The sequence below is a fragment of the Aethina tumida genome, chromosome 2 (assembly GCF_024364675.1).
Source record: "Aethina tumida isolate Nest 87 chromosome 2, icAetTumi1.1, whole genome shotgun sequence".
In the NCBI taxonomy this organism is placed as follows: Eukaryota; Metazoa; Arthropoda; class Insecta; order Coleoptera; family Nitidulidae; genus Aethina; species Aethina tumida.
Window position 1 is genome coordinate 37,231,114 of NC_065436.1, and position 26,488 is coordinate 37,257,601.

At 34.0% G+C, this 26,488-nt stretch overlaps 2 protein-coding genes across 4 annotated transcripts in view; both read left to right on the top strand.

The window, feature by feature from the left end:
* LOC109599018 (dual specificity protein kinase splA) overlaps nucleotides 1–21,497 on the top strand; it is a 43,223-nt gene extending 21,726 nt beyond the window's left edge. For 2 of the 3 annotated variants that reach the window (XM_049962604.1, XM_049962605.1), the window contains 6 exons: nucleotides 8,353–8,516; nucleotides 16,577–16,778; nucleotides 18,170–18,327; nucleotides 18,919–19,331; nucleotides 19,719–20,784; nucleotides 21,187–21,497. In XM_049962604.1, coding sequence (XP_049818561.1) covers nucleotides 8,358–8,516; nucleotides 16,577–16,778; nucleotides 18,170–18,327; nucleotides 18,919–19,331; nucleotides 19,719–20,784; nucleotides 21,187–21,246 — 2,058 coding nt within the window. In that variant the 5' untranslated portion in view covers nucleotides 8,353–8,357 and the 3' untranslated portion in view covers nucleotides 21,247–21,497. The remainder of the gene's footprint in view (nucleotides 1–8,352; nucleotides 8,517–16,576; nucleotides 16,779–18,169; nucleotides 18,328–18,918; nucleotides 19,332–19,718; nucleotides 20,785–21,186) is intronic. The other variant, XM_049962606.1, reaches the window with a different exon arrangement.
* Nucleotides 21,498–23,660: 2,163 nt separating this feature from the next.
* On the top strand, nucleotides 23,661–26,189 carry LOC109599026 (suppressor APC domain-containing protein 2). The gene is made up of 4 exons (XM_020014961.2): nucleotides 23,661–24,491; nucleotides 24,551–24,778; nucleotides 25,578–25,790; nucleotides 25,849–26,189. Exons 1-4 carry the CDS (start codon nucleotides 23,751–23,753, stop codon nucleotides 25,957–25,959), a joined length of 1,293 nt encoding a protein of 430 aa, XP_019870520.1. The 5' UTR covers nucleotides 23,661–23,750; the 3' UTR covers nucleotides 25,960–26,189.
* The last annotated feature ends 299 nt before the right edge of the window (nucleotides 26,190–26,488 follow it).

Sequence of the window (26,488 nt, forward strand, 5' to 3'; positions counted from 1 at the left end):
TTACTTTCTCGAACAATCATGTTAAAGATTATATTATTTTATTTATTATTATATACAAGGCGATTCAAGGAAAATGGAATGGAAATGGAAGGAAAGATATTGATCTCTCCGAAAGTGACTTTGTTATTTTCCGTATATCGTTGGATTTTTCAATTTTACTTGTAATTGCAAATATAATGGACAACAAGATATGGTTACCCAAATCCAATAGTTTTTTTTTTTCTTTTTTTTTTCTGTACTATCAATAAAATCACCAATTTTGATCCTGGAAAGCTTATTTCATTTCAGCATCAAAGTTAGTGTATTTTCAAACATTTTATATTTTTATAAATGTTCAAACAGTAATGTAAAGGTTGAGACTTTTGTGACCATTATTTCCATATCTATAGTTATTCGGGTTTATTGGTCGACGTTTATTGGAATTATTTCCTGACGTTTCTCTAGCACGAGTGGCTAGCATCTTCAGAGGTCTGATTTCATTCGTGTCACTTTAACATTTGATTGACAAACTGTCCAACAAGAAACAACATTTCTTTTCTTGACAACCTAAATCCATATTTCTCCAAAGTTAACAATCCACCGGAAAGACGTGTTTCATTTTCACGTGAAAGTCTGGTGTTTCTTCTTCGGGATTCATTTTTTTGTCTACTTTTTCCTCGGATTCGGTCACTAACTGTATTTTGGGGTGTTATGATGTTTACTAGTTCTATAAACAGTTTCGGACCATCGCGGAGTTTAAAATTTAATGCCTACCAAGAAGGGAATTTAATAAAATAGTTAAGTAAGTAAGAACTAAAATGTAACATTATTAAATATTAAATTCATACTATAGTGCGGTTTTACCTCGATGGATAGTCCCAACTTGTTACGTGATCAAATATTTCCTGAGTGAGGTTGCACTATTCTTTTGACAAAAAATATAAAAAAAATGATATATCTTATTACTATAAAGGAAACTTACCTTACTATACGTTATGACTATTGAAAATAGACACATATTTGTAAACTACTACCTAAATTATTGTTTTATAATGCGTAACTCTGCTCTGTTTTGCACCTAAACACACTATGCACTGTGTCGAATGAGTTAATGGGGGGAATTGTAGAATACATGACAGTCATCTATGTTGATCATTAAATACTAACCAAATGAAGATTTCTATCTTACAGTTGGTACAATGGAACATATATTCGAATAAAAAAGGGCCTTGACTTGAACTACTTCTGTTATTTATTTTGAAAAAAATTTCGTTTCTGATTTCGTCGGAAGTGATTGATGAGTGATTGATGGTTCAAATACAATATTTGTGAAACCACCAATTTTTATGCTAGAAAGTATAAGTATTTCAAAAAATATTATATAAGGTGTTCGTTATTTACGTTTAGTTTTATGCATTTTAAAACATCAATAACTTTTTTATTTTCAACATAGATTTTATCAAAAATGTAAAAACAATTTTTTATGTGTTTTAATAGTTTATGCTATGGATGGTATTTGTTTAAATTTGTAAATCGGAAGGTTACGTAAATAATGACTTTTATTGATTTTAAATATAAATATACAGTGATTTTCATTAAAAATAACAAAGTTGTTGTCACTTCTGACGAAACCGGAAACGAAATATTATTCAAAATAAATTAGAAAAGTTGTTCAAGCCAATTGTTATAAAAAGATAAAATAAATACTTTCCTTTATTATTTATAAATTTCTAATAAGTTAAGTAAATTTCTGTTCATACAATTTACATAATTTTATAGGAAAAACAATTAAAATATTATAACTCTTTATACAACTAATTTACATAAAATTTTAATATATTAAATTAAAAATAATTATTTTCTTAACAAATGATTATGGAAAAAATAATGACCAAACTCTAAACCGGCGCAAATTTTAATTTATAATCGCAATATAATCTAATTTGTAAATAATTCTTATGCTGTTCTGAGTGTAATAAACAATTCCTTATACGATTTTTGTTAGAAATCGATTCAAATGTATAAAAATATTATAAATTCATCTAAACTTGAATTTTCTATCTAATGGCATGACTGCAGTAAAAAATTCATTCTAGTCTTGAGCTGAAGTTGTATTATAAATCTAACCCATCATTTTACTCATGGGCTGAAGTTAGCTGTAAGTTGTTAGTTGTCAATTTGGTTGGTTTGTTTTCAATAATTAATTTTATTGGATTTAAATATTAATATACAGCAATTTTCTTTGAAAGGAACAAAGTTAATGTCACTTCCGACGAAATCGGAAACGAAATTTTTTTCAAAATAAATTAAAAAAGTTGTTCAAAGTTAAAATTGTTATAATAAGTTAAATGAATCTCTGTTTATACGATTTACGTAATTTTGTAAGAAAAACAATTAAAATATTATAACTCATTATACAAGTAATTTACATAAGATTTTAATACATTAAATTAAAAATATTATTATTTTCTTAACAAATGATTATGGAAAAAATAATGATCAAATTCTAAAGAGGCACAAATTTTAATTTATAATCGCAATACAATCTAATTTGTAAATAATTATTGTACAGTTCTAAATTTAATAACAATTCCATATATGATTTTTGATAGAAAACCATGCAAATGTATAAAAATATTACAAATTCATATTAAACTTGAATTTTCTATCTAATGGCATGACTGCAAAAAATTCATTCTAGTCATGAGCTGAAGTTGTATTATAAATCATATTACTCATGGGCTGAAGTTAGCTGTAAGTTAATTGTCAATTGAATGATAACCTTCAATAAATCTGGTATGTATTATTTTCGTATCTTTTTTTAAAAAATTGTCTGTTTTAAATTATTTTACAAAAAATGAACATACGTCACCAGATGAAGAAGTAAAGTAATTTTGTAAATAGAGGATACTTCTATCGCATCTTGCTCAGAAACACAAACGCACAATCTCACAGAATGATTTAATAAAAGCATACATAAACGTTTAAGGGTATGTATTAAAGTAAGATAATCTTGATCGCCTTTTATTTCCATGGAATTTGAAATGTATCCAACATGATAACTATATAAACAAAAATAAAACGGCGGCCGACATAAATATTTTCAAATGAACTATCAGTCGTAATAGCAATTGCAGGTATGATAATAAAGGCAGCATCCCGAGCAATTTAAATTTAATTGCGATTTCGAAATGCCGCCTTAATGAAAACCATACGACGACGATAAATAACAAAAAGCGAGCCATTTTCGCGCAACAATTTCATCTTGATTTACTTAAAATTCCTCATATCCTATCTGGAATTGGCGAATTAAAAATGGGACCGTAGAAAAGTGCAAGTGCAATTGTGAAAGAGAACTACGTAATACTGGTAATCATGGAGGGAAATGTTAACGAATTAACCTGACCACACGCGATGTCCAAGAATATAAATTGGTTATTTAGAAACAAGCGCGCTTCTAAATTACAAATCGCCATTTTATTTCTACGTCTCGGACATTCGACCGTTCTGTCGTCCAGCCACAACGAAACAAGAAAGAATCCCGCAAGAATCCAGGTCAATAAGTCAACAGTTTCATCACATGTGATGCAATGCGTTAACCTTGAACTTAAATTTTACAAGTTCAACTTTCTAACTTTTTGTTTGTTATCGCCGTGAAAAATTTATTAATTAATCCTATGTTCGATGTCTTAACAAAACAAACGAGGGAATGTGACGCAGACAAAGGGAATTAATTGATTACACCTGAACAGTGAAAGTTTATTGGGTTTGTTCACCTGTATTGGAAACTTTAAAACAATCACTTCATTGTCAAGATTATAACTAAAGACGTTCAATTATTCCAATCCAATCACTTCACTGGTAAAAGCAAACAAAAACTCTTCCTGTTCTCTTGCTAATTCCATATGTATAGTTGAAGCAGTTTACAACCTACGGTCTGGGATAAAGTAAACTCTATAATATATAGAAATGGTATGGAAAATGAGCTTCAACGAAGACCCGAACAACAAAAAAAGTAAATTCAAAAAATCACAATGAGACAACTACAAATCTTCACCAACAATAGATACATCCCGCACAGTCATAAACATGACAGATCGTACTTTGACATCTGAAGAAACGTCTGTACTTGCAAAAGGTGCCATTACACCTCGTGATATACCGGATATTATTACTAACACTGAGGATTAGAACTTTACCATGGAAACTTATAACATTCTAATGAAAGCCAAGTCACTGACAAGCAATCTTACAAGTATGGAGTGCTGAGCGATCAGAACTCTGAACATAGATAGTTCTTCGAGCAGATAAAGGATGTGCAACATTTATAATGAAATTCGAGGATTTCTAAAACAAGATGGAAGTACTGCTGGACCCGACAAGCTATCGAGAACTGGCTAAAGATCCAACACAGGGAAAGCTAAGAAACACCAATCTACTAATGAAGAAATCATCCACACCAGTGGATATCCAAAAACAATTAGTCAAATCAGAAGCGCTTCCACCTCGTTTATATGGCCAGTCCAATATACATAAGGATAATGTACCACTCCAACAATCGTTAGTACTGCTAGTACCTAGTACTCTAGTATTTAGAAGTACCAACATATAATGTAGCTAAGAAGTATGTTACCAAATTGCTACAACTTCATGTTGGAAATACCCCAACCTTTTTCAAAGATTATACTCATTTTGTTGAGATATTGAAAGAATTACATTTTAATGTAGAAGATAGACTGATCAATTTCGACGTAGTGTCATTTTTCACTAAAGTTGATATCCATGATTCCTTAAACATGATATTAGAAATATTCTGTACGTGCCTTACTGAAAGATATTTCGTTTGGAATAGCAAATTCTACGAAAAGACTGAAGGATTAGCAATGGACAGTCCTCTTAGTCCAGTGATCGCCAATTTCTTTATGGAAAAGTTTAAACAAAAAGCGATTGAGACATCTAAACACAAACCTTCTGTTTGGTGTCGTTATGGGAATGATATTTTCGTGGTATGGAAACATGGACAAGAAAAACTAGATCAGTTTCTAAAACACCTAAACTGTCAACATAACAATATTAAATTCACAATGGAATTGGAAAAGGAGAACCAAATGGAAGGGGGAAAACCTACAGACTCCGATCGTAGTCATAAACAAGAGGTCATCAAAACACTAACTGAACGAGCCAAAAGGATAAGTGCCACACACCACCTTGCTGAAGAACAGGAACATTTGGAAAAAATACTACAGGCCAATGGATACAAATGCTCAGAAATGAGACGTTCAGTCAGACCTCATACTAATAATAAAGATCCTCCTAGTGAGAGCTTTTCTCCTATGTATATGTAACGATAGAATTGGAAAAATCTTATTAAAACATAATATCTATACAGTTTTTATACAAAGAAGGAAGATTCAACACAGACTCAGATCTGCCAATGATAGGAGAGACCATCAAACAGCTTCTGGGATGTGCCACATAATATGCTCTTGTGGAAAAGTATACATCGTTACCACAAAATGTTCAATAGGGACTAGGATTAAGGAACACAAACGAAACTGCGGTGGAAATCATAAGATAAAATTCCAAGATACAAACTTGCTTGCCTCGGCAACTGGATATCACAAGAGAATGATAAAGGAAGCAATTAAAATCCATAAACACGAAAACAATTTCAAGAGAAAAGAAGAAGCATTGAAGCTGGATGAAATATGAACATCAGTGCCCAGAAACACCAAAATCGCTAAACAGATAAGAACGATCAACGAAGAACGAAATTTCTAGAACATCAATTGTCTAAGTTGTCATTTAGTTGTCAGTCAGATCGTGTCACTTTGACACGAACCAAATCAGACCTCTGAAGATGCTAGCCACTCGTACTAGCGAAACGTTAGGAAATAATTTCAACAAACATCCACCAATAAACCCGAAACAACCATAGATGGATGGAAACAATGATCACAAAAGCCTCAATCTTTACATCTCTTGCTAATTGTTTACAAGTTTCGGTCGTCGACGGGAATTATTCCTGTAACGATAATTAACTAATTGGCCGTCGGCTAATAAGTTTTATTTAAGACCTGATCATAACGGATGGACCAGATTAACTAGTTGACCTTGACCTCTACTCGCCGGATCTCGGAACAATGTGTGTTTTATTGAGCTAGTCCCATTTTTCGATCACGCACCTGCCCAATACATTCTTGCATTAATAACGCATTTCTAAAAAGTCTGATTCTTGTAATTAATAGAATTATGGTTTTTAGAAAAATATGACCGTTAGAAGAAATAATTTTCATAAAATTAACCTCAACCTGTATTTTATGTTCATCAGTCAAACGACTTTCAACATTCAATAACAAACCCTGACATTAATACCATCGCAAATCACACTAATTGATAACACATTAGCAAAGTCAATTAATTGACCGAGAACGCAGTTAATATAATAATGATATAGTTGTGTTGTAAATCGGAATTCCAACCGTTTAAGGATCATCCACTCACAAACCGGCTTTTTGTTTAGGTAGGAAAGGGTCGGTCCCTTGTACCCCCAATTTCGTTAGGTAACTTTTGCAAGTGTTTCCGAACACAGATTTCATCTCAGTCCATTCAGGTGTCCGGTGATGACAAAATCATATTTTCCATGTTTTCGAGTGTTAGAAGTGATGTGCATTTAATGGGATTTAAATCGAGGTATTTAAAACAACATTTTTAATTTTACCATTGTCATTTTAGATTAATTCGAAGGAAAACAAGTCGCTACTTAATTCCTATAATTCACAACTGACACGAGTAATCGCTAATGAAAAAACCGATCGCAATTAAGATTGTATTTCCCATTTGTTTCGACGGAGGGAAAAAAGCATAAATATGCATATGGACGAGATTAAAATCGATACACTGAAATCGAATACTCCGAAGATCGATATGCAACAATGTAATGAAAATCGTTAACGTGCGAAACGCAATTTTGCGGTCTGAACCAATTATATTTGTGGTTTCGTTTTTTTTTTTTTTGATACGAATTGACTTTCACATGCAGATATCTCACGTAGTTTTATCATCTGCGTTCGATTTCGAGCGCTCAATTGAAACTTTCGTTAATTGTTGTCGAGTTGAAAAAGAAGTAAATGGAAAGAAAGGAAGAGGAGATACGCGTACAAGTAGGTAATGAAAAATGCGCGAATATGAATTGATGGAACGGTTGACTGTCGCAAGTACGAGTATATGTAACTGATCAATGATTTATTACCAATTAACAATGAGTTGTTGAGATGTAGTCTTGATCAGTCAATGTCCATCGACGAAATTGGCCAATAAACCATTTCGAACGCACATTTCACTTGACTGTGATGAAGAGCTGCGCTTATCATGAAAAAATCACGATACGACACTATTACTTTTCTATTTTTCTAAATGGGAAATGTTTTGCAGTTGTGAATTTAGTTAGTCGGATTGGGAGTGATTCATTTGGTGACTTCATTACGTTTTCTTATGAAATTACTCTTATCAATTGCTTTTTTCCGATGGTGCTTATCTAAAGACCTTCAACTTAAATCAAACATTTAATATTATACACTTATATTTTTATAAACATTACATTCAACGCAATTATCATCAAAATAGAAATAATGGCCATATTTATGGTTGCGTTTATTTTGCCTTAATTGCAGGTAAGTGGAATTAAACTAATTTGTTTTGAAATAATTTGAACTGATAAGTAAATGTGTGTCTTTCTTGTTTTTCTGATAATTAACAACTTTGGTGTTTTTAAACGTAATGATGGTTTAATACGAACACGATAATTAAATGTTAACGATGAAAAACATGTTTCTAACCTTTTTAGATAATACAAATAATAAAAACATAAAATTTCCACAAACATTTTATCTCTAAAAACTACAATATAGTTGGAAATTCCAAAATCGCTTCGCACACTTTTTTGTCATGTTTTGACTGTGAAAGCCATAAATTTCACAGCCCATAAAACAGGTGGTTACTCATTGCAATTACTCATCCTTTCAAATAATGGACAGGTCAAAATGTGTAACTTAATATTTAGTAACAAATGGAAGTTTTTAAATCTCTTTATCCTTAATTTTGGTGATCGTCTTCAAATTTAATTCCTCATAAGTGAATCTTACCTTGACTCTGCATCGAACACGAAAACAAAATTATTATTCAATCAACAACCTCAATTAGAATAAACAACCTGAATATTATAAATATATAAATATTCCCGTCATATTTGCGATGCAGTGACCCCGTTTCGTAAACAAACAAACGAAAATTGTGCTTTGATGGTCCGAAGGTTAAGTTCAGTGCTCCTAACACCAAATGCGAAATGTAATTTTCCTCTCTGTCTCTTTTCAGACGTAATGTGCTTGAACGGCTGTGGACGTTTTTGGACGACGGTGCAGATAATATGGAGTACCCTGTATATTATTTGCGGCGGTTTCCAATTGGTCGCCGGCATCTTTTTCCTCATATCCGTGCGTGAGTTGCAGCCCTACTCGACACTCTTCACCGGAACATGGGTAACTAATATTTTATTTTATTTTTTCTTTTCTGATTATATTAACGGAGTTTTCCAAGAATTTAAAGGTAACAGTAACTTAACACATGGGCTGAAAAGTCATAGATTGCGCTAGTTTTATAGCATTCACCTCTTTCTCTGTTGGTACTAACCTTCAAAAGACAGCTGTTAAAATTTTATGATATTCTAATAATTAGTTTGTGAGTTATTGTGCTTTTCAAAACAATGAATCAAAAATAATTTCGTATTTTAATTTTATACTGTTTCTTGATGGGATAAATTACCGTTCAAGCGACGCAATGGCTTGAAAAATGTTATGGGGACTCCGCTCCATCAGAAACAACAATAAAACGTTCGTTTGCTGAACCTGGTCGTTGAGACACCGGTGGTGCAGAACGCAGTCGACGTCCAAATGAGGCGGTAACACCAGAAAACATAAAAAAGTCCACAAAATCGTTTTGGATGATCGAAAAGTGAAGTTGTGTGAGTTAGCTGACATCCGTATGACGTCAAAAGGACGTGTTAGCTTTATATTGCATGAGCATTTGAATCAGATAACTCTGTTCAAAGTGGCTGCTTTGTTGGTCACTGTTGAACAAAAACAAGAACGTGTTGATGATTCTGAACAGTGTTTGGCCATGTTTCAATGTAACAAACCGGAAGTTTTGCGTCGATATGTGATAATGGATGAAACATGGATCCACCACTTCATTCCCGAGTCAAAACGATCGTCACCTAGGTGGACAGCAACTGGTGAATCTCATCCAAAGCACCCGAAAGCACAACAATTGACTGGAAAGATTATGGCCTCGGTATTTTGGGATGTGCGTGGTGTAATATTCATCGACTATCTTGAGAATGGAAATACCATCAACAGTGAATATTATAGAGCGTTATTGGAATATTTGAAGGTTGAAATTGCAAAGAAACGACCGCACATGGCAAAAAAAATTGTTTCATCAAGACACCGTGTCACAAGCTAATCAAAACAGTGGCAAAACTACATGAATTAAATATCGAATTGCTTCCACATCCACCGTATTCGTCAGGTTTGGTTCCCAGCGACTACTAGCTGTTCGCAGACCTCAAAAAAATGCTCGTCGGTAAGAATTTTCGGACGAATGAAGAGGTTATCGCTGAAACTGAGGCCTATTTTGAGACAGAAGAAATCGTTAAGTGGTATTAAAATGTTAGAGCGGCGCTGGAATGATTCCGTTGCTCTTGATGGAGATTATGTTGATGAATAAAGCTAATTTTGAACAAACAAACGTGTCTTTTTTGTTAGGCTCAGGACTTTTCAGTTCATGTGTTACTAAAGTCCAGTGATCTTAGTCAAAATTAGGTGAATATGTTGGATATTTTGACATCCGAAAACTTGTTTCAAAATTCACACATGAAAGGATGGCCGCAACTTAAAAAGTCAGAGGTCAAAAGTCAAAAAACGATATTTTGCACATTTTTTGTTAACATCTCGTTTCATATGGGTTTTACGCGACATGTATTTCTTATCAATATTGTAGAGAATTAAATTGTCTACAAAAGAAGAAACGTAAAAATATATATACTTCTTTAGATGTTTCGATAAATATCCTCGTTTTAAAGAACATATTTTGTTGTCGTACGCATTAAATGGCTGCGACACCACTTCTGCGCTCTTTAAAAAAGAGAAGAAAACATTTTCAAGAATATTTGAGAAACTGCCTAATTTGGATGAACTTGCTGCAGCATTTGAAGAAGAAAACTGTCCGGTTCAAAGATCATTTGAGAGTATAATACACACCATTTTAGCAGTTTATAATGCTCCAAAGTCTGTGAACAGTATCGATCATCTTCATTATGGAACAAAACTGAATAAACCTATGCAGTTATCAAATATTCCACCAACAAGTGGATCAGCTCACCAACATTTTAATCGTGTTTATTACCAAGTTTAAACTTGGCTAGGGCTAGTGTTATTAAATAAATGGTCACTTAATTAAAAATAGATAAGCAAACAAAAAAATGAATATAATGTAATAGTTAATAAAAGTGTTGAGCTACCTATACACCCTTCTATGTTTGTAGGAAACATCCCGAGTTAGTTATTGTATTAATTGATTCAAAGTACCATCTTCAATCTTCATATCTTTTCATTATCAAAAATTATCATTGATAATTGATGATAATCCTAATAATGTATGGCCTCTGATGCTTCTCGAGTAAACCTGACCACAGTAATTTGTCAACAGAATTCTTTGCATATATTTCACCAAGAGCTTCCTTGAGTTCACTTCCGTCCATTATGTACCCTATGCTTCCAAGAAAAGACATCAGCATATGAAATCCTCCTAATTTTACAACTATTATACATAATGGTGAGTTGGCATGTGATGCAGCTACCATTTCACGGGCTTTACAGTAGAGGAGTTGATCAAAAGTAATCACACACGTTTTTTTGTCCATGTGACTTAGCAATATCGAGAGCGCAATGTAAAGTTGTGTAAATAGTGACTGGCAGGATTATCAGTAAAAGGAAGAAACATAACTTGAGATGTTGAAAAGTTCTTGTTGTTTTTAGTGAACTGTTTAAGATAACCATTCCACTCTGACGATACAGTATCTCTCCACTTTCCATACAGCCACAAAAAATCAACTCTGTTAATGTTTTTTGCTTCACCATCATGTAAATTTTTGACTTGAACTTTACTGTATCCAGGTACGACTGGCTTTTCATAAACTTGAAGAGATACATGTGATAAACTGTCAACTCTTTCTCACTTGGTTTGATTTTTGTACCTGTGCTTCGTAGTGAAAAATATTTTTTTGGAGTTACTATCTTAATCATCCCCATAACATGAAGAGTATTGTTATCATCAAGAGTGTGAACATTTACATCGGCATTGTCTTCAACATATTCCACAAGTGCACTAGACACTGGTGATAGTAATAAAAAATGATAATTATATATTTATCAATAATTTATAAACTTTATACATACTAAGTATTTTTGATCGGGACTACCTGACCTCAAATAATACTCTTGACAACGGTTCGACGTATGAAAAAATGTTTAAAACAAAAGTTGTAGAGAATTTAATTCTCTAATACATGTAGCGTAGATAAAACCCATAGGAAACGATATATTTACAATAAATGTGACTTTTGACCTCTGACTTTTTAAGTTGCGGCCATCCTGTTATGTGTGAATTTTGAGACAAGTTTTGGGATGTTAAAATATAAATATACGAGTTCATAGCTGGGTATTTCGATTTCCGAAAAGAACTCCCTATAATGACTGGACCACTTGTAATAATTTGTTAATTCCGTTTGTAAGCGAATTATTCATTAGGAACAGTGTGCGTGATTGTTTACGGATGGAAGTTTCGACTGCAACAACTTTTTAATAAATTAATCGACCACCTGTTTCGCATTTTACGGACGATTTACCTTCACACACTGCTTCCTACCCGATTTATGGACGCGACACTTTTATTCGCGAAACTTCTTCCACGCCACACAATCAAACAAACGTAAATTAGTTTGGCGAAAAAATATCGAAACCGTAAATCAAACGTTATGATTATCATATAAAATATAGCAATCGGTCGCGGCATCTTTGACCGATAGATTCGCATGCTGCGAATGCTTCTTAACGTACGAAGAATGCGCGCAACAATCTCGGATCACTGCGTAATATATATTATTTTTTTTTTCGCGTGTAAAAAGAGATTTTTCAACGCGATTCTCATTTTCTGATCTGCGGTGGTTTGCGAATATCGGATTCCTGATTCCCGATGCGGCGCTGCGGAATGTCGTGGGTTTTCGTCTTCGCGAGATCGAGATAACCGACCCGGAGAAATTGTAAGTCTTCCGTCTTTTTTATTCGTCCGTCAATAAAACCACCAATATTAAATACTTTCATTTGCCTCAGCCTATGGTCAAGCAGGTCCAGGTTTATTTAGTAAAACAAACGTTTGCGGTGAACACAGTGAATGGGTTGCGAAATGGTCCGGCGTATCAAATGGGACGTTTTCCAACTGGGTCAAAGTTATAATTAGCTGCTGGTTATCTCTGCAGTTTGCACATCTGCTCAACTGAACCACTTGCATTCTGTTGATGTGTCTGTGCAATTCTGGATTCAATTATCTTATGCCAACGACTATTTAAATCCTTAAACATTTTAACACTATACGATTACTGTCGTTTGTTTCTCTAAATGGGTCTCTTCAATCAAATTAATAACTTACACAATAATCAACTGAAGGAAAAATATAAATAATTAGTCGTAATTATTAGTATTTTGAAAGAACGTGCTAAATATCACGTAATTTGTTATTGCGTTACTTCTAAAAGTCATTTGTTCTAATTGACTTTTATTTAAAACTCAAATGCTAATTGGACAGTTAAATTGCACGTATTTCCTTAAAAACTAATTCAATTACAATCACTCAACTGTCGCCGTCCCATTTATTCGATAAACGTATAATAAACGGTAAAAAGTATAAAAATAGAAGATAAACTCATATTGATTTTGTATCCAGTTGAGCACGTTTTCATGAATTATGTTTGCGTTGCAAAACTATTGTTCCGGAATTCGATTGTGTTTCTTTCGCCATGTTTGATAGGAAAACTGGGTTTTCGTGCCGAACACATCGATTTTTAGTTATTTTCGTTTCGTCCCATTTAACCACAATTATGTTAGTGTTTATGTATTACTTTGATTAATTTCTGTTTATTCCCAGCTATACCGGCGCATCCACCAAAACTCTAACAGTAATATATTTGGATTGCAGTCGACACTCCTTAATTCGAAACTCGAGTGACTCTTAAAATATTACGAATTATTGAGTGTTTGAAATATCAAATGATTATATCGAATTGTTGAGTGATGATAATCAATTATTATTTATTAACTGCTATCCTTTAAAAATGACGAAAGTTAAAAAGTTCATAATGTGAATTAATTAATCTTTCGAAAGAACTCTGTTATGTTGGTTTGTTTCCAAGCACATTGATGCTCCTCAGATTGCTCAATAACTATTTTTTGTAGGCAGAAGCTCACTTTCATTTTGTAGACAGAAACTTTGTAAGGTGTCGAATGAGGCTCTTGCTTCCTTATCTAACACCTCTGCCAAAGGTTCTGAAGTATCGTTCTCATCTTCATCGTTGTTTTTTTAATTTGTATCTGTCGCAGATATTTCGTCACCGGTTACTGTCAACCTCGATTTACTATTTTTTCTCCCATGACATTTTTTATCTTTAAAAGTAAGTGTCTTGTCCAGTAAACATGAAATGAAAAATAGGGCAATTTCATCAATATTAAAAATGTCTCGGGGATCATAGTTTTCAATTAAAGTCTTCAATTTACCGTATCAATCTAAGCAAACTGCATCATTAACACTTCCACTTTTCCCACAAACTTTTTTAAACACAACTCCATTTCTCTGTTTGAAATTTGTAAGCCACCCTTCACTTGCCGCAAAGTTTTTGATGCTTAGAGTAGACGCGAATTCTTTTGCTTTTTCCTTTAACAATTGTCCGCTAATAGACATTTTTTGTTCTCTACACTGTCCTAGCCAAATGACCAGACTTTCTTCCAGACGAGGAAATTCACCTTTAGTAGTTTTTTTCCGTACTCCAGAAGTTTGTGCAGCTTAAATTTTCTCCATGTGCTTTATTATGGTTGTGGAATCTTAAATTTTTTTTGCAACATCACTTTTCTTCTAACCTCCCCCTACTTTTTCGCTAAACTTCTTCTTTTCAGGAATCGTCAGGTATTTATACTTTTTAGGACTCATGATTAACACAAACTTTTATTTAATCTGTATACAACCAACGGAAGAGTAACAGTAATTGAAACTTAACTAAACAAACCAATTCGTGAAGAAGTGTGTGTCAAACTAATCATTACAAAAACAAAGTCTCGTGCACGATGATGTATTGATTTACTTCAAGATATAAAGAGATTTTCTAGGAACTCGTGATAACTTCGAATTATCGAAGGTTTGAATTAACAAGAGTCGACTGTATTTTAAAATTTTTTATACATTTTAGTAATGAAATAAATTTATAATTTTTATATATTTATTTTTTAATTTAATATTGAAATTATCATAATAAAGCCCGAAGTAAAATGATGAAATTGAATTAATAATTAACGTTCACTAAAAGCATAATTTACTTAAAACCTATTATTTTACGCCCCATTCTGATAGCTTTGATCTATTCATAAAGAGCGAGTTGTTAATGAAAGAAAATTAAGTTTCTTTATTGTGGTTTTAACGGAAAGTAAAAAACCTATTTTGTCTTTTGTCTGACAAATTAAAAATTGCAAAACAATATTTAAAATCATTGTTTCAATATAAAACATGATACGAGATAGTAAAAACGTTAATTAACAAGCAGAAATAATGTTCGGTATCATCCAGAATAAATTATAATGGATTAGGATTTTTCAATGGCGGTTAATTAGTTGCTTGCGCAATTAGTGCTATAGGCGCATTCGCCATATGTCTCTTTTAAATAATGATGATGCACTCTCATGCAATTCATTTTCATCCGACACAAAAGGATTTTATAATCATTGAATTTGTTTGGATTAAATAAATTCTCTTTGCAGAGGTGAACAGGAAGGAAACTACGGGCTATTAACAGTTTTTCTAAAACGTTTTCTAATCTATTCAACTTTTATATTTAAATTAAATAACAATGGCTTGATTTGTAAACGTCTTAATGCTTTTATTACTCATTAATCATTTAAATTGTGAGAAAATTATTATATTCATAATACAGAAAACAAAATGTAGAATATTTTTTTCAGCATTCCAGGAGGGAAAGAAAACGATTTGACTATGTTAGAAACAGTTTTGTGGTGTTTTTGACATTTAAATAGAGTGGAATTAGTTCAGTTGTGGGGATTTAACCTTTTGATGTTTAAGATTGTGTTTTAGATAATAGTTTACATAATTCAATTTTGGAATAACCATAAATTAAATATCCCGTGTTATATGGGCATAATTTACTACACATTTAAAATTTATGGCCTACGTTATATCACGTTTCATCCAAAAGTATTAATAACAGACATGGATTAAAATTATTTAAGCAAGTACAGTTTTATTATAATAGACCGCTTGTTTTTTCTTCTCTGAGGGAGCAAAAATACAACCATAAAAACGTTGTTCATACGAATATTTAGCCCGAATATTGGTGACGTAGAGGAACACCTTTCAAGAAAAATTGCACACACAACACACAACAGAAAGGCAATCAGTAAAAGTGGACCCGATCGAATTAACGAGAGCAATTAAATTGGATGAAAAAAGTGCGAGTCCAAGAAACATAACCGTTAGCCTGAATAATGAACCGCAGTCTACGTGCCACGGCTACGAAGAAAAAACCATTAACATTGACCCGTTTATTCTCCTTAATCGATTTTCTCTCGTTTGTCTTTGGCAAATATGTTACGTGGAATGTTGTAATCCTTGATAACAATTCATAACTGGACGCAGGAAGTGGAACAGGTGTTTTGTTTATGGTCACCGCAGCAATTTCATAGTTAGCCTTTGAAAAATGAAAATAGTTGCGAGTAAATTTATGCGGGAATCGGGGTAGGTAAAAAGGAGGACAATGAAAACGATTTCCTATAGCCCGGGGTCACATTACGTAAATGACGTAACAGTGATTTCTCTCGCGAACTCGACGAGAAGAATGTACGAAGACATTGTTTGATAAGGTGTAATTGACGGTGAAAATTCCTAGCCGGCTCGCAGAAAAACCGAACGAACGACAATAAAACTAAATTAACATGTGGGAATGAAACGACAACTATGTGTGTTACATTTATTAAATTCCTTAGGATAATTAAGTTTAATTTAATGCCGTTAATGCAGATTAATATTCCGCGACGACGTCTTTTTATTTTGCGTTGAGGAAACATGTGTAGCTTTTCGAGAACACGCACCGTATATCATGTAACATCTGAGGAATGATATTCGTGTGGTAAAAATTGATGTGCACATGTGCAAAACCGATGTCCGGATTTGATTTGTACCTGGTGTAATGAATATTTTTACTTTTCAGAACATAATATTGGGAATAGTTGGGGGAATGATCGCCTGCATCAACCCGATGTCGCCCAGAAGACAGGAGATTTTCATTTATCTGGCGATATCAATTCTAACGGTTAACTTTGTTAACGTTATCTTGTCAGAATGGGAACTCTACTTTTTGGACAAGGCCAAACTTCATCAGAATCACTCCAATCACATGCTCATCGATTATGGTAAGGAACATATTCCTGAACATTGTTTTTGTTTGTGCCTGTTTCGAAATTTGCATGTTGGCCAATAAACGCCCTTATTGTTTGTTGGTCTCAAATAAACTCGGTTCACATCCACAATCAAAAGTGTTAAACTGTTTAAAAGTACAATGACTTGTTTTGTAAACGTGTTAACGACTTTTAATTACCACACACTGTAAAGACAGAAATCGTGAGAAAATTTATAAATCACTAATATAAGGGTGAGTCAGTTTTGAAGAATTTTAGAAAATTTATAAGTCACCAACAAAGGGGTAAGTTAATTTTGAAGAATTTGAGAACATTTATAAATTACCAATAAAAGGGTGAGTCAGTTTTGAAGAATTTGCATGTTGCATCGAAAAAAAGTCTTGAAAACTAAAATGTGCTAGTAAATAATAAATTTGAAAGATTAATTATTATAGATAAAATTGTAATAATTTAAATGAGAAACACACGCACAACATGTAATATTTCTCAAAAGGTCAGGACGACAAATTTGCTTTTGATCTCACATCTTGTTAACTTTATACATTGCCACCATCGTTCCATTTTTCACCAATAAAAGGTTGAGTCAGTTTTGAAGAATTTGGGAAAATTTATAAATCAATAAAAGGGTGAGTGAGTGAGTTTTGAAGAATTTGAGAAAATTTATAAGTCAACAACAAAAGGGTGAGTCAGTTTTAAAGAATTTACGTGTTGCATCGAAAAAAAGTCTTGAAAACTAAAATGTTGTGCTAGTAGTAAATAATAAATTTGAAAGATTTGAAAGATTATTATAGTTAAAATTGTAATAATTTAAATGAAAAACACACGCATAACATGTAATATTTCTCAAGATGTCAGGACGACAAATTTGCTTTTGATCTCACATCCTGATAACTCTATCCATTGCCACCATCGTTCCATCTTAAACTTTTTTCCATGTATTTCAGTCACGATTCCATGTTCCACTTATTAATTCATATCAGATAGTTAATAAATTCACATGTGTTACTCCGTATACTTGAAACGAGAGAAAAATGAACGCTTAGTCGAGTTTAGTCATTGACAAATACGTTGTAATTTTATTTAACATTTCAAAAATATCAACAGCCTTGAAACATATTTGTTTTGTTGTTATATGGTATTTTAAAATTGTCTCTCACAATTCCTTTTTAATCACACACGTGTTCTATCGGTTCGATAGGTGAGTTCTCTTTTACAAAACATTCATTTATCGAACATTCCCACATTCTTTTGGATTTAATAAAGAACAATAAACGGAGGGACGAGAGGGAGAGAGAACAGAGTGGATATTTCGTAGTTTTCAATTAGCACAAATTAAAACAAACCCACAGAAAGAAATATTTAGCGTATGGTCGTTTCGTTTTCAGCGTGTTTTGCAATACGAATCGCCGAAGCGTCAGCGCTGCTTGTCTCTCTTCTCGACAGTCAGTTATCGTTCTGTTCGATGCACGTGTCGCCGCCAAGAGATGTCAAGTTGCGTGGCTCCCACGAACAAGTTTCCGATATTGAGTACATCATCCCTAGGGTGAGTAGCCATTATTTTAATTAAATTAGAATATCTGAGATTTTTATTTTACATTTTAAAAATCATTTTGAGGGTAATTTGTTTGTTTTTATAAATGGAAATTATTTCATTTTCAGTGTAAATATTTTATGTAAAGCAAATATTTTCGTACATCTCAGTTTGCATGACTAAAACATGTTTGTTTATTTTAACGTTAACATTTTACCCTTGAGAAAACAACACTTGTTTATGTAAACATATCAAATTAACTTAAAAGAACACAATGAAAAATTGTTTGTTTACTTCCAGGTATGGAATAATTTTAAAACTAATTTCTTTCTTTTTGTTTATATTAATAATGATAATTCGTATTTTTCTGTTAGCAAGCAAAATTCCCATTACAAAGTTAAAAGTTAAATAATTGTGGTTAATGATTAATATTGTAATTAATGCTAATTTTGGTTAACGAGATTTTCTATTTAATCATGTCAATTAATAAGTAGAGTTAAAATGTTAATCAATCAATTTCAACACTAAACTTTTCCTCTTTACAAACCTAATTAATCGAAGTACTTGAAAGTACTACAATAATAAAATTTTGTTGTGTTGTAGCCGAAGTCTTCCAAACCGCATACGGTTTACGACGCGTATGCGCAAAGTTGGGTCTTCGACGCCGAAAACGCGGGCTGTTCCACCAACCCGGCTTCCTCACCCTACACGAAAATCACCCAGAACGGTACCCCGAGAGATCCGACGCCGAAATCCAATGGGATACAGAACGGCGTCGTGAAAGACACCACCCATTTAATCGACAACCCCGTCGTTCACATTGAGGAAGCGTCCGACGACAGCACCAGCAACAGCGACCGGAAGCTGTGCCACATGAAGAGCTTTTCGAGATCCGCGTCGCCGGTCGTGCTCTCTGCCAGTTCCAGTCAGATCAGTTTGAATCTTGCGCCGGCGAATCATCCCCAGATCTACGAATGCCTGGAGAAGCTTACGGAGCCGACCATTTATAGATCTAGGTAGAAAAACTAATTTTCGGCTTGTCACACTTCATAACGTAAACCTGTTTTATGAATAGTGATGAAACGTTGCATTCACATCACCATTAATCAAATATTCCAGACAATAATTATATGGGAGACACGTCTATGTAAAAGACTGTGAAGTATCACAAGTGTGTTTTGAAATCAATTTGAAATTGTTATAGAATAGTTTCGTACACGTTTTTATATAATCCCATAATACAGGTTAAACAATTATGTAATTTTGGTCGGTCATTCCACAGTTACATAAATTGTAAAAACATTTATCAATAAGTCTGTTTAATTGTGAATGTGACGGTGTGAAACTAAAGATATGTAGGTAATATGCAGATAGCAAAGGAGAATAATTGTTTGTGAATTTAGGTTGAACACCGCCGTAAGCAGCAAGAGCGACGACGAACCTCATTATCACTCGCCGCAGGCCGTGATGATGCGCCGCATGGAATCCATCAGCCCGCACGGCGAGAAAGTGCAGTACGCGTCGTTGATGAAAGAACTACAACGGGCCATCGTGAACAAGAAGGACCCGACGAGCGTGACATCGCCGCAATCGACATCGGACAGCACGACCCAGCCGAATTCGAACAGTTCGCGTCAGGATTCGTCTAGGTCGGACGGCGGCGGCGGCAAGAACAGCGACGCGGAATTCTCCAAGGAGCTGGAGGCTGCCCTACAGCTCATCCAGGATCTGGAAAGTCCGAACACGATAGAGACGCCCTCGGAGCAGAAGGAGGGCAGACCGTTGGCGGTTTGGAGGAACAGTGACGCTAGTGAAAGTGAAAAGACGCTGAGTGCAGTCGGATCCCTGGCGGAGATCACGTCTCCGATAACCGAGTGCCAACCCGAACTGTACACGTTCAAGCCGTCGTCGAACGGTAAGGGCGCCAGTGTTGTAGTCCACTACCCCGATTCCCAAAGCACGTCGGGATACAGTTCGCCGACCCACCAAAGCAACAACCCCACACCGAACTGGTCAACCACCTCCTCAATGACCGGTAGCAATAACGACATCGTCAAACCCATCTCATACTCGATTCATAACGCCAAATCGACCACAGTCATTTCGTTGTACACACAACCCCACGAACAGTCCAAAGGTAAATCAGTCACCCTAGTCACCATCAGCGGCGATAACCTGCCCAAAACCCAACAGCTCCTCAGCTCCACACTCATCTCCAAATCTCCCGATCCGGATCCCGTTACTAATCACGAATCCATAGAGTCGCGATTCAGCGACCGACCGATCAGTCCCATCCGCACTCTGCCCGCCCAGACGGTCTGGAACGTGAAATCGCTGTTGAGGAAGAAAAAAGCTGTACCGAAACTATGTCCGGAATTAGAGGGCGCTATCATTAAATCGGAAAGCTTAGCGTACTTGTCCGAGCATGAGTTGCTTGCCAGACACCAGCGGAACAAAGAAATCCAAAGGGTAAGATTACAAGCTGGTGCTGGGACGAATATTGCCATTTGGTGCACACTACTAACACACTACGCCTTCTTTCCCATTTCTTCTCTTTTCTTCTCCCACTTTCCATCATTTTTCACCGTCTTTTACCTTGTTGTAACCTTTTAAATGGTGAGGGTATTTTAGAATTACCACTAGAGTATTTTTAGCTACCTGTGATTATAAATACATTCAATTGGATAGTCATCACATTTTAAACATTCTCTCTTAAAATTGGTTGGATCTAAGGTTATTTGCATGCATTTTGGGTTTATAAAAATCAGTATTTATGGGAATCTATGGTATAAAAGCGTACTATTTTAGCAATTAGTCTTTTAATTATTTTTGTTGTAATTATTATATAATTACCATTTTGATTATTTTTAGGAAATAGAGGAAAGAGTGATCCAACAACTGGGCGTGCCAAGGACTGAATCTAATTGTTAGTTATTAGAGAAAAAAAAAAAAAAGAAACCAATTCCAATATTCCGAAATCCCTCGATGTTTAGCTGCTGGGCCAGCTCGTCCATTTTCAATTCACTTTATCTAAATTTGGTAATTTATATATTTTTTCGAACAATTTGTATAATTCTATTATGTAAATACATACTGTTATTATAGTTATATAGTTTATAATATAATTCTATTGTATATATTCAAATTCTACATTCTTTTATAAATAAACATTCCATGACCAATTTAGTTTTTTATTTAATCATTATTATTATTGTGTAATTAATTTTTTATTACTATTTAAGTAAACGTATTAATTAAAATAAATATTATTTAAAAAATATGATTTCTATAGAGACAGCGTCCTTTTATTACTGTTGTACTTCAATAAACATTTTATATAAATTTATAAGTTATATATAGTAATTAAAATTTATTTACTATTAATACCGAAGTATGTTAATTAGATAGAAAGAAATTCTATTATTTTTAAATTTTATACATACACATGTTTATTACTGTAAAAACTTTTATATTAAATATTCAACTTTTAATATGATGTTGCAATATTTAATTACTTAAATTATTTAAATAAATAACTAATCTCTGCTTATATTTGAATATTCGTTCATACAATTGCTCATTTTGAGAAATCTAAAAAACAGTAAGGACTAGATTAGTAGAATATTAATCGAATTTCGAATATCGAATATCAAATATTAAACATCGAATTTCGAGATTCAAACATCAAATATCGAACATCGAACATTAAATATCGAACATCGAACATTAAATATTGAATATCGAACATCGAACATCAAATATCGAATATCTAACATCGAATATGGAACATCGAATATCAAATATCGAATAATGAATAGAGAACATCGAATGTCGAACATCGAACATCGAATATCGAACATCAAATATCGAATATCTAATATCGAATATGGAACATCGAATATTAAACATCGAATTTCGAGATTCGAACATCGAATTTCGAACATCAAATATCGAACATTGAATATAGTACATCGAATATCGAACATCTAACATCGAATATTGAACATCGTACATAAAACGTCGAACATTGAACATCGAATATCGAATATAGAATATCGAATGTCGAATATCGAATTTCGAACATCGAACATCAAATATCGAACATCGTATATAAAACGTCGAATATTGAATATAGAATAGCGAATATCGAATATCGAATATCGAACATCGAATATCGAGTATCGAACATCAAATATCGATCATCGAATTTTGAACATATTGTAGAATATCGAACGTCTTATATCGAATATCGAACATCAAATATATTGAACATTGAATATCGAAATTTTCAAATTATAATTAAGTTTAACATATACCATTTAAAAAGAAGAAAAGATTAATAAATTTGTTATAAATTAATAAAATTAATTTTAAATATCTTAATTTATTAAAAGATACTTTGTATATTTACTAATTATTCGCGCTCTATAAATAAATTACTTACAACTAGAACAATTTTAATTTAACCTTATATTTATATCTTACAATTATTATGCCCTAATTTAATTCGAATTTCCTGTTTTGCACTTAATTAAAATTATAAAAAGTTCAGTTCTGTTCCACATACCTTTAATTATTATTTACATATCCTACGTTTTTCATCTCCGTTATATTTCGCATTTTAGGTTTCTTTGTAATTAATCAACTTATAATAACAGTTTCAGTGAACTAGTAGTACTGTATCAGTAACATTATTTCACTTGAAAAAAGCGATTGAATTACACAGATAATTGATAATTGGTAACCTTTCTCTAACCAAATGGTAACAATCCAGTTAAGTAATAATCAATTTTAACGTGCACCCAACAACACCAATTTCGCCACATCTAATCAGTTTTAACACGCTTTGTCCAAGCGAAAAATAGCATTGCGGTGAGACAGATCAATGACACAAATTTATTAAAGGAGAAATGAGTAATAAACTAATAGGTAATATTGTAATGCAGAGGGGAAAATACATTAGAGTCCGCAAGGTCGTAGACCAGGAGGTTTATTGGTACAGTTACCTGAGGTATTGATGACCACTGATCTTAAGAAAATCGGATGTCAATCATGCATTTTTCGCCTACATATTTTTTTTATTCAATATTTTTGATTAAAAATGTCACGAATAAATGTAATTCTCGCATTTAAACAATAGCATCTGTAGCTTTCTATTGTTGGATATAAACAATTGATGTTATTAAAGATGATTAAATATCTTGTCTAATTTAAAAGGTTAACTGTAATTAACAGAGTAAAATTAGTGAAACAAGTTGTTGTTTAGCTTAAAGGTTGATCTATGTTTCGTGTGGTCGTTGGTCCATTGGAAGAGTGGTACCTGGTTCTCTCTCTACCTGGCCACGTCTCCTACCACGATCTACGTACCATCGACCAGTACGAGTGAGTTCGCGGTCGGTGAAGGTGCGTACCAGAAACAGTCGAGCATCGGTGGTATGACATCACCCGCGTCCACCCTGGACGGACTACCTAAACAGTTCGTGACCGCGATGCGAACCCTCTTCGACATCATGGACGATAAAAAAACCGGCTTCGTCAACCTGATCGACATCGAGAACAGATGGCAAGACGATGGGTCGAAAGGTTTGCCCAAGGGTGTGATAGAGAGCCTAAGAAAGGTCACACCTCCGAACGGTATGCTCAGTTTCGAGCGCTTTTGTGCCGGTTTGAAAATATGTCTGCTAAGAAATCAAGTAGACAGACGTGACAATCTGAAACCGCAGGACAACATCAAACCGAATCGGCCTCCGTCAGCTCCCCTGCTCGACATCGACGTGCCCCCGAAACCGAGCTGGACCAACACGGCGGCGATCCGCCCCAACAACGTCATGTCCCAACAGAGGACCATAAGTATGCCCCAGCTTCTGCCGAAGGAAAACACGCAGCCGGAGACCGTTGATGTTCATGCGTTCGAAAAACCAGTTCCGAATATAAACAAACCCACGCTTTACGGACCCCCGAAGCCCCCTCGCACGGCGATCGGCGTTTCTGCGGGCAACATCGACAGGGCGGAGATCCGCACGGCTTTGCAGAACTGGCAAATGGGGCTGCTGATGAACGACCAGGAGAACAAGGGGGACAAAAGACAACAACAACAACAGCAACAATATCCTGGCTTGTTGAGGACTGGGGGCAGAAGTATGGGGGACGGGAAAGCCGCCCAAACAGACATGCAGGTACCAATGTTCATTCTTATTTATTAACATATTATAAATTGAAAGGTGTTGTAAAATAGGTGGGAATGTATCAGAAAAAAACGAACGTGAGAAGAAGAGAGCCGCGTCGTCATACATTGCAAAATGGAATCGATTACAACATGTTAAAGAGGATGAAGCAGATCGAACAAGAAAAAGATGTGTTGATGCAAGGATTAGGTGCGGTTGAAAAAGCCAGAGATTGGTACTTGAAACAGGTGTCTATTGTACAGGAAAAGATGAAGTACCTTGGCAGAATGGGTCATGTTGTAAGTATATTTGTGTTGTTATCTGTAACATCGCTTACACAAATCCTATAAGACAAAATGATATTTTCCAAAGCCAAATGTTTATCCTGTACATAGCTGTAAAACATGACAGATATAAAAATACTCTCACATTCCAAAACATACCAAGTGGGAAGGTTCAGCGTGGCTTGTGAACATTCATTTAATTATTCAAATCTGAATGTTGCGGCAGTCAAGTCACCATTTATACTACTAACCCACTTTTTCGATGGTTCTCAAGAAAACAGTCCCACAACCATTGTCTAAAGCAGTTAACGCGTATAAACCCATTGCGAATAAATACCTAACCGGCTTTATGCTTTTATTATGGTTTTATTCAATGGCCTACTAAATTTATCGTCATTTTCTATTTTATTCCGCTGAATAACAATTGTTACAGTTGCACAGAGGTCATGTTTTACAGTTAATTCGATTTTGTGCAAAAGTGAAACTTAAATACTTTGCTTTATTCTTAATTAATTGTTAACAAAATTTAGGATCATGCACTTTCTCTTTAAATTGTTGTTCAGTATTCCATGTTGTTAGATCTGCGTTGATGTAACTTTAAATGTCAATTACAAGCACAAAACAAGCAGCATCTTATAATCAAGATTTACTTCAAGAACCATTGTTGAAAACATTTTTATTGCTTAAACATTTATTTAATTCCCGCTTAGTTAACATATGTCGAGTTCATTGTCGTCGATTCCAGACAATAGAACGTATCAATTTCATCACAATTCTAAGAAATATTCATCCGTTACATCTGTGAATATTTTAGGAACCGTGGTCGGAGGCGCAACAAGAAAAACTGGAATTGCAAAGAGCAAGAGTGTTGGAAGTGAACAGACACTTGGCGGCTTTGACCGAAAGTTGGGAACGTGGTGGTTTGCCCCTGCATATGAACCTCGCTGTCCATCATTATCCACAACAACACCATCCCCCCACAGATCTTGCCGACAGACTTAAACAACAAAACCGACTGCTCACAGAGGTAATAACTATTTAATGTTACGGTGGAAATATAAGCATATAAGTAATAATTTTTTCAGGAGGTGAGCAAAAAAAGCGAAAGGATCTCGGCGTTGGAACGCGAAAAGGCCAGTTTGATCCAGGTACTTCAAATGCGTAACCGGAACGGTCAGGAAGAGGCGGTGTTTTGACTTTGATTTTATTAAAAGTCATTGTAACTAATGTGATTGTGAAGTGTGACAAAGGTGTGTGTTTATCATGTTACCTAGTTTGTAAGTTTGGTTGAGTGCCATTTTTTAAAATTAACCTTAGGTGCAATTTTTCGGTGCAGATTTTATCATTATTATATTTTTATAGTACAAGTTTTATTTAAATTTTATTGTAACATCGTTTAATAAATATATGTTTAAATTTTGTATAATAAGTATTTATTTCTTCTGTCACTATCATACAATTTTCTATGCAAGATGGAAACGTAACTTAGAATACCATATGTCTCTTTTATTTAACAATATAGGTACTGTTATATTACAGAAAGCACTAGTTCAACATATTTTTTCCTTTGTAATAATTGATTCGATTTGGTATAAATGAATTTTTAAATTATTATTGCTATGACCGTTTTATATTAATGTGTTTGCATAAGTAATTTCTTAATCTCTATTTACAATTCTGCCCAACAATAAATTTCCCATTAAGATTTCTATAGGCTAAATAAAG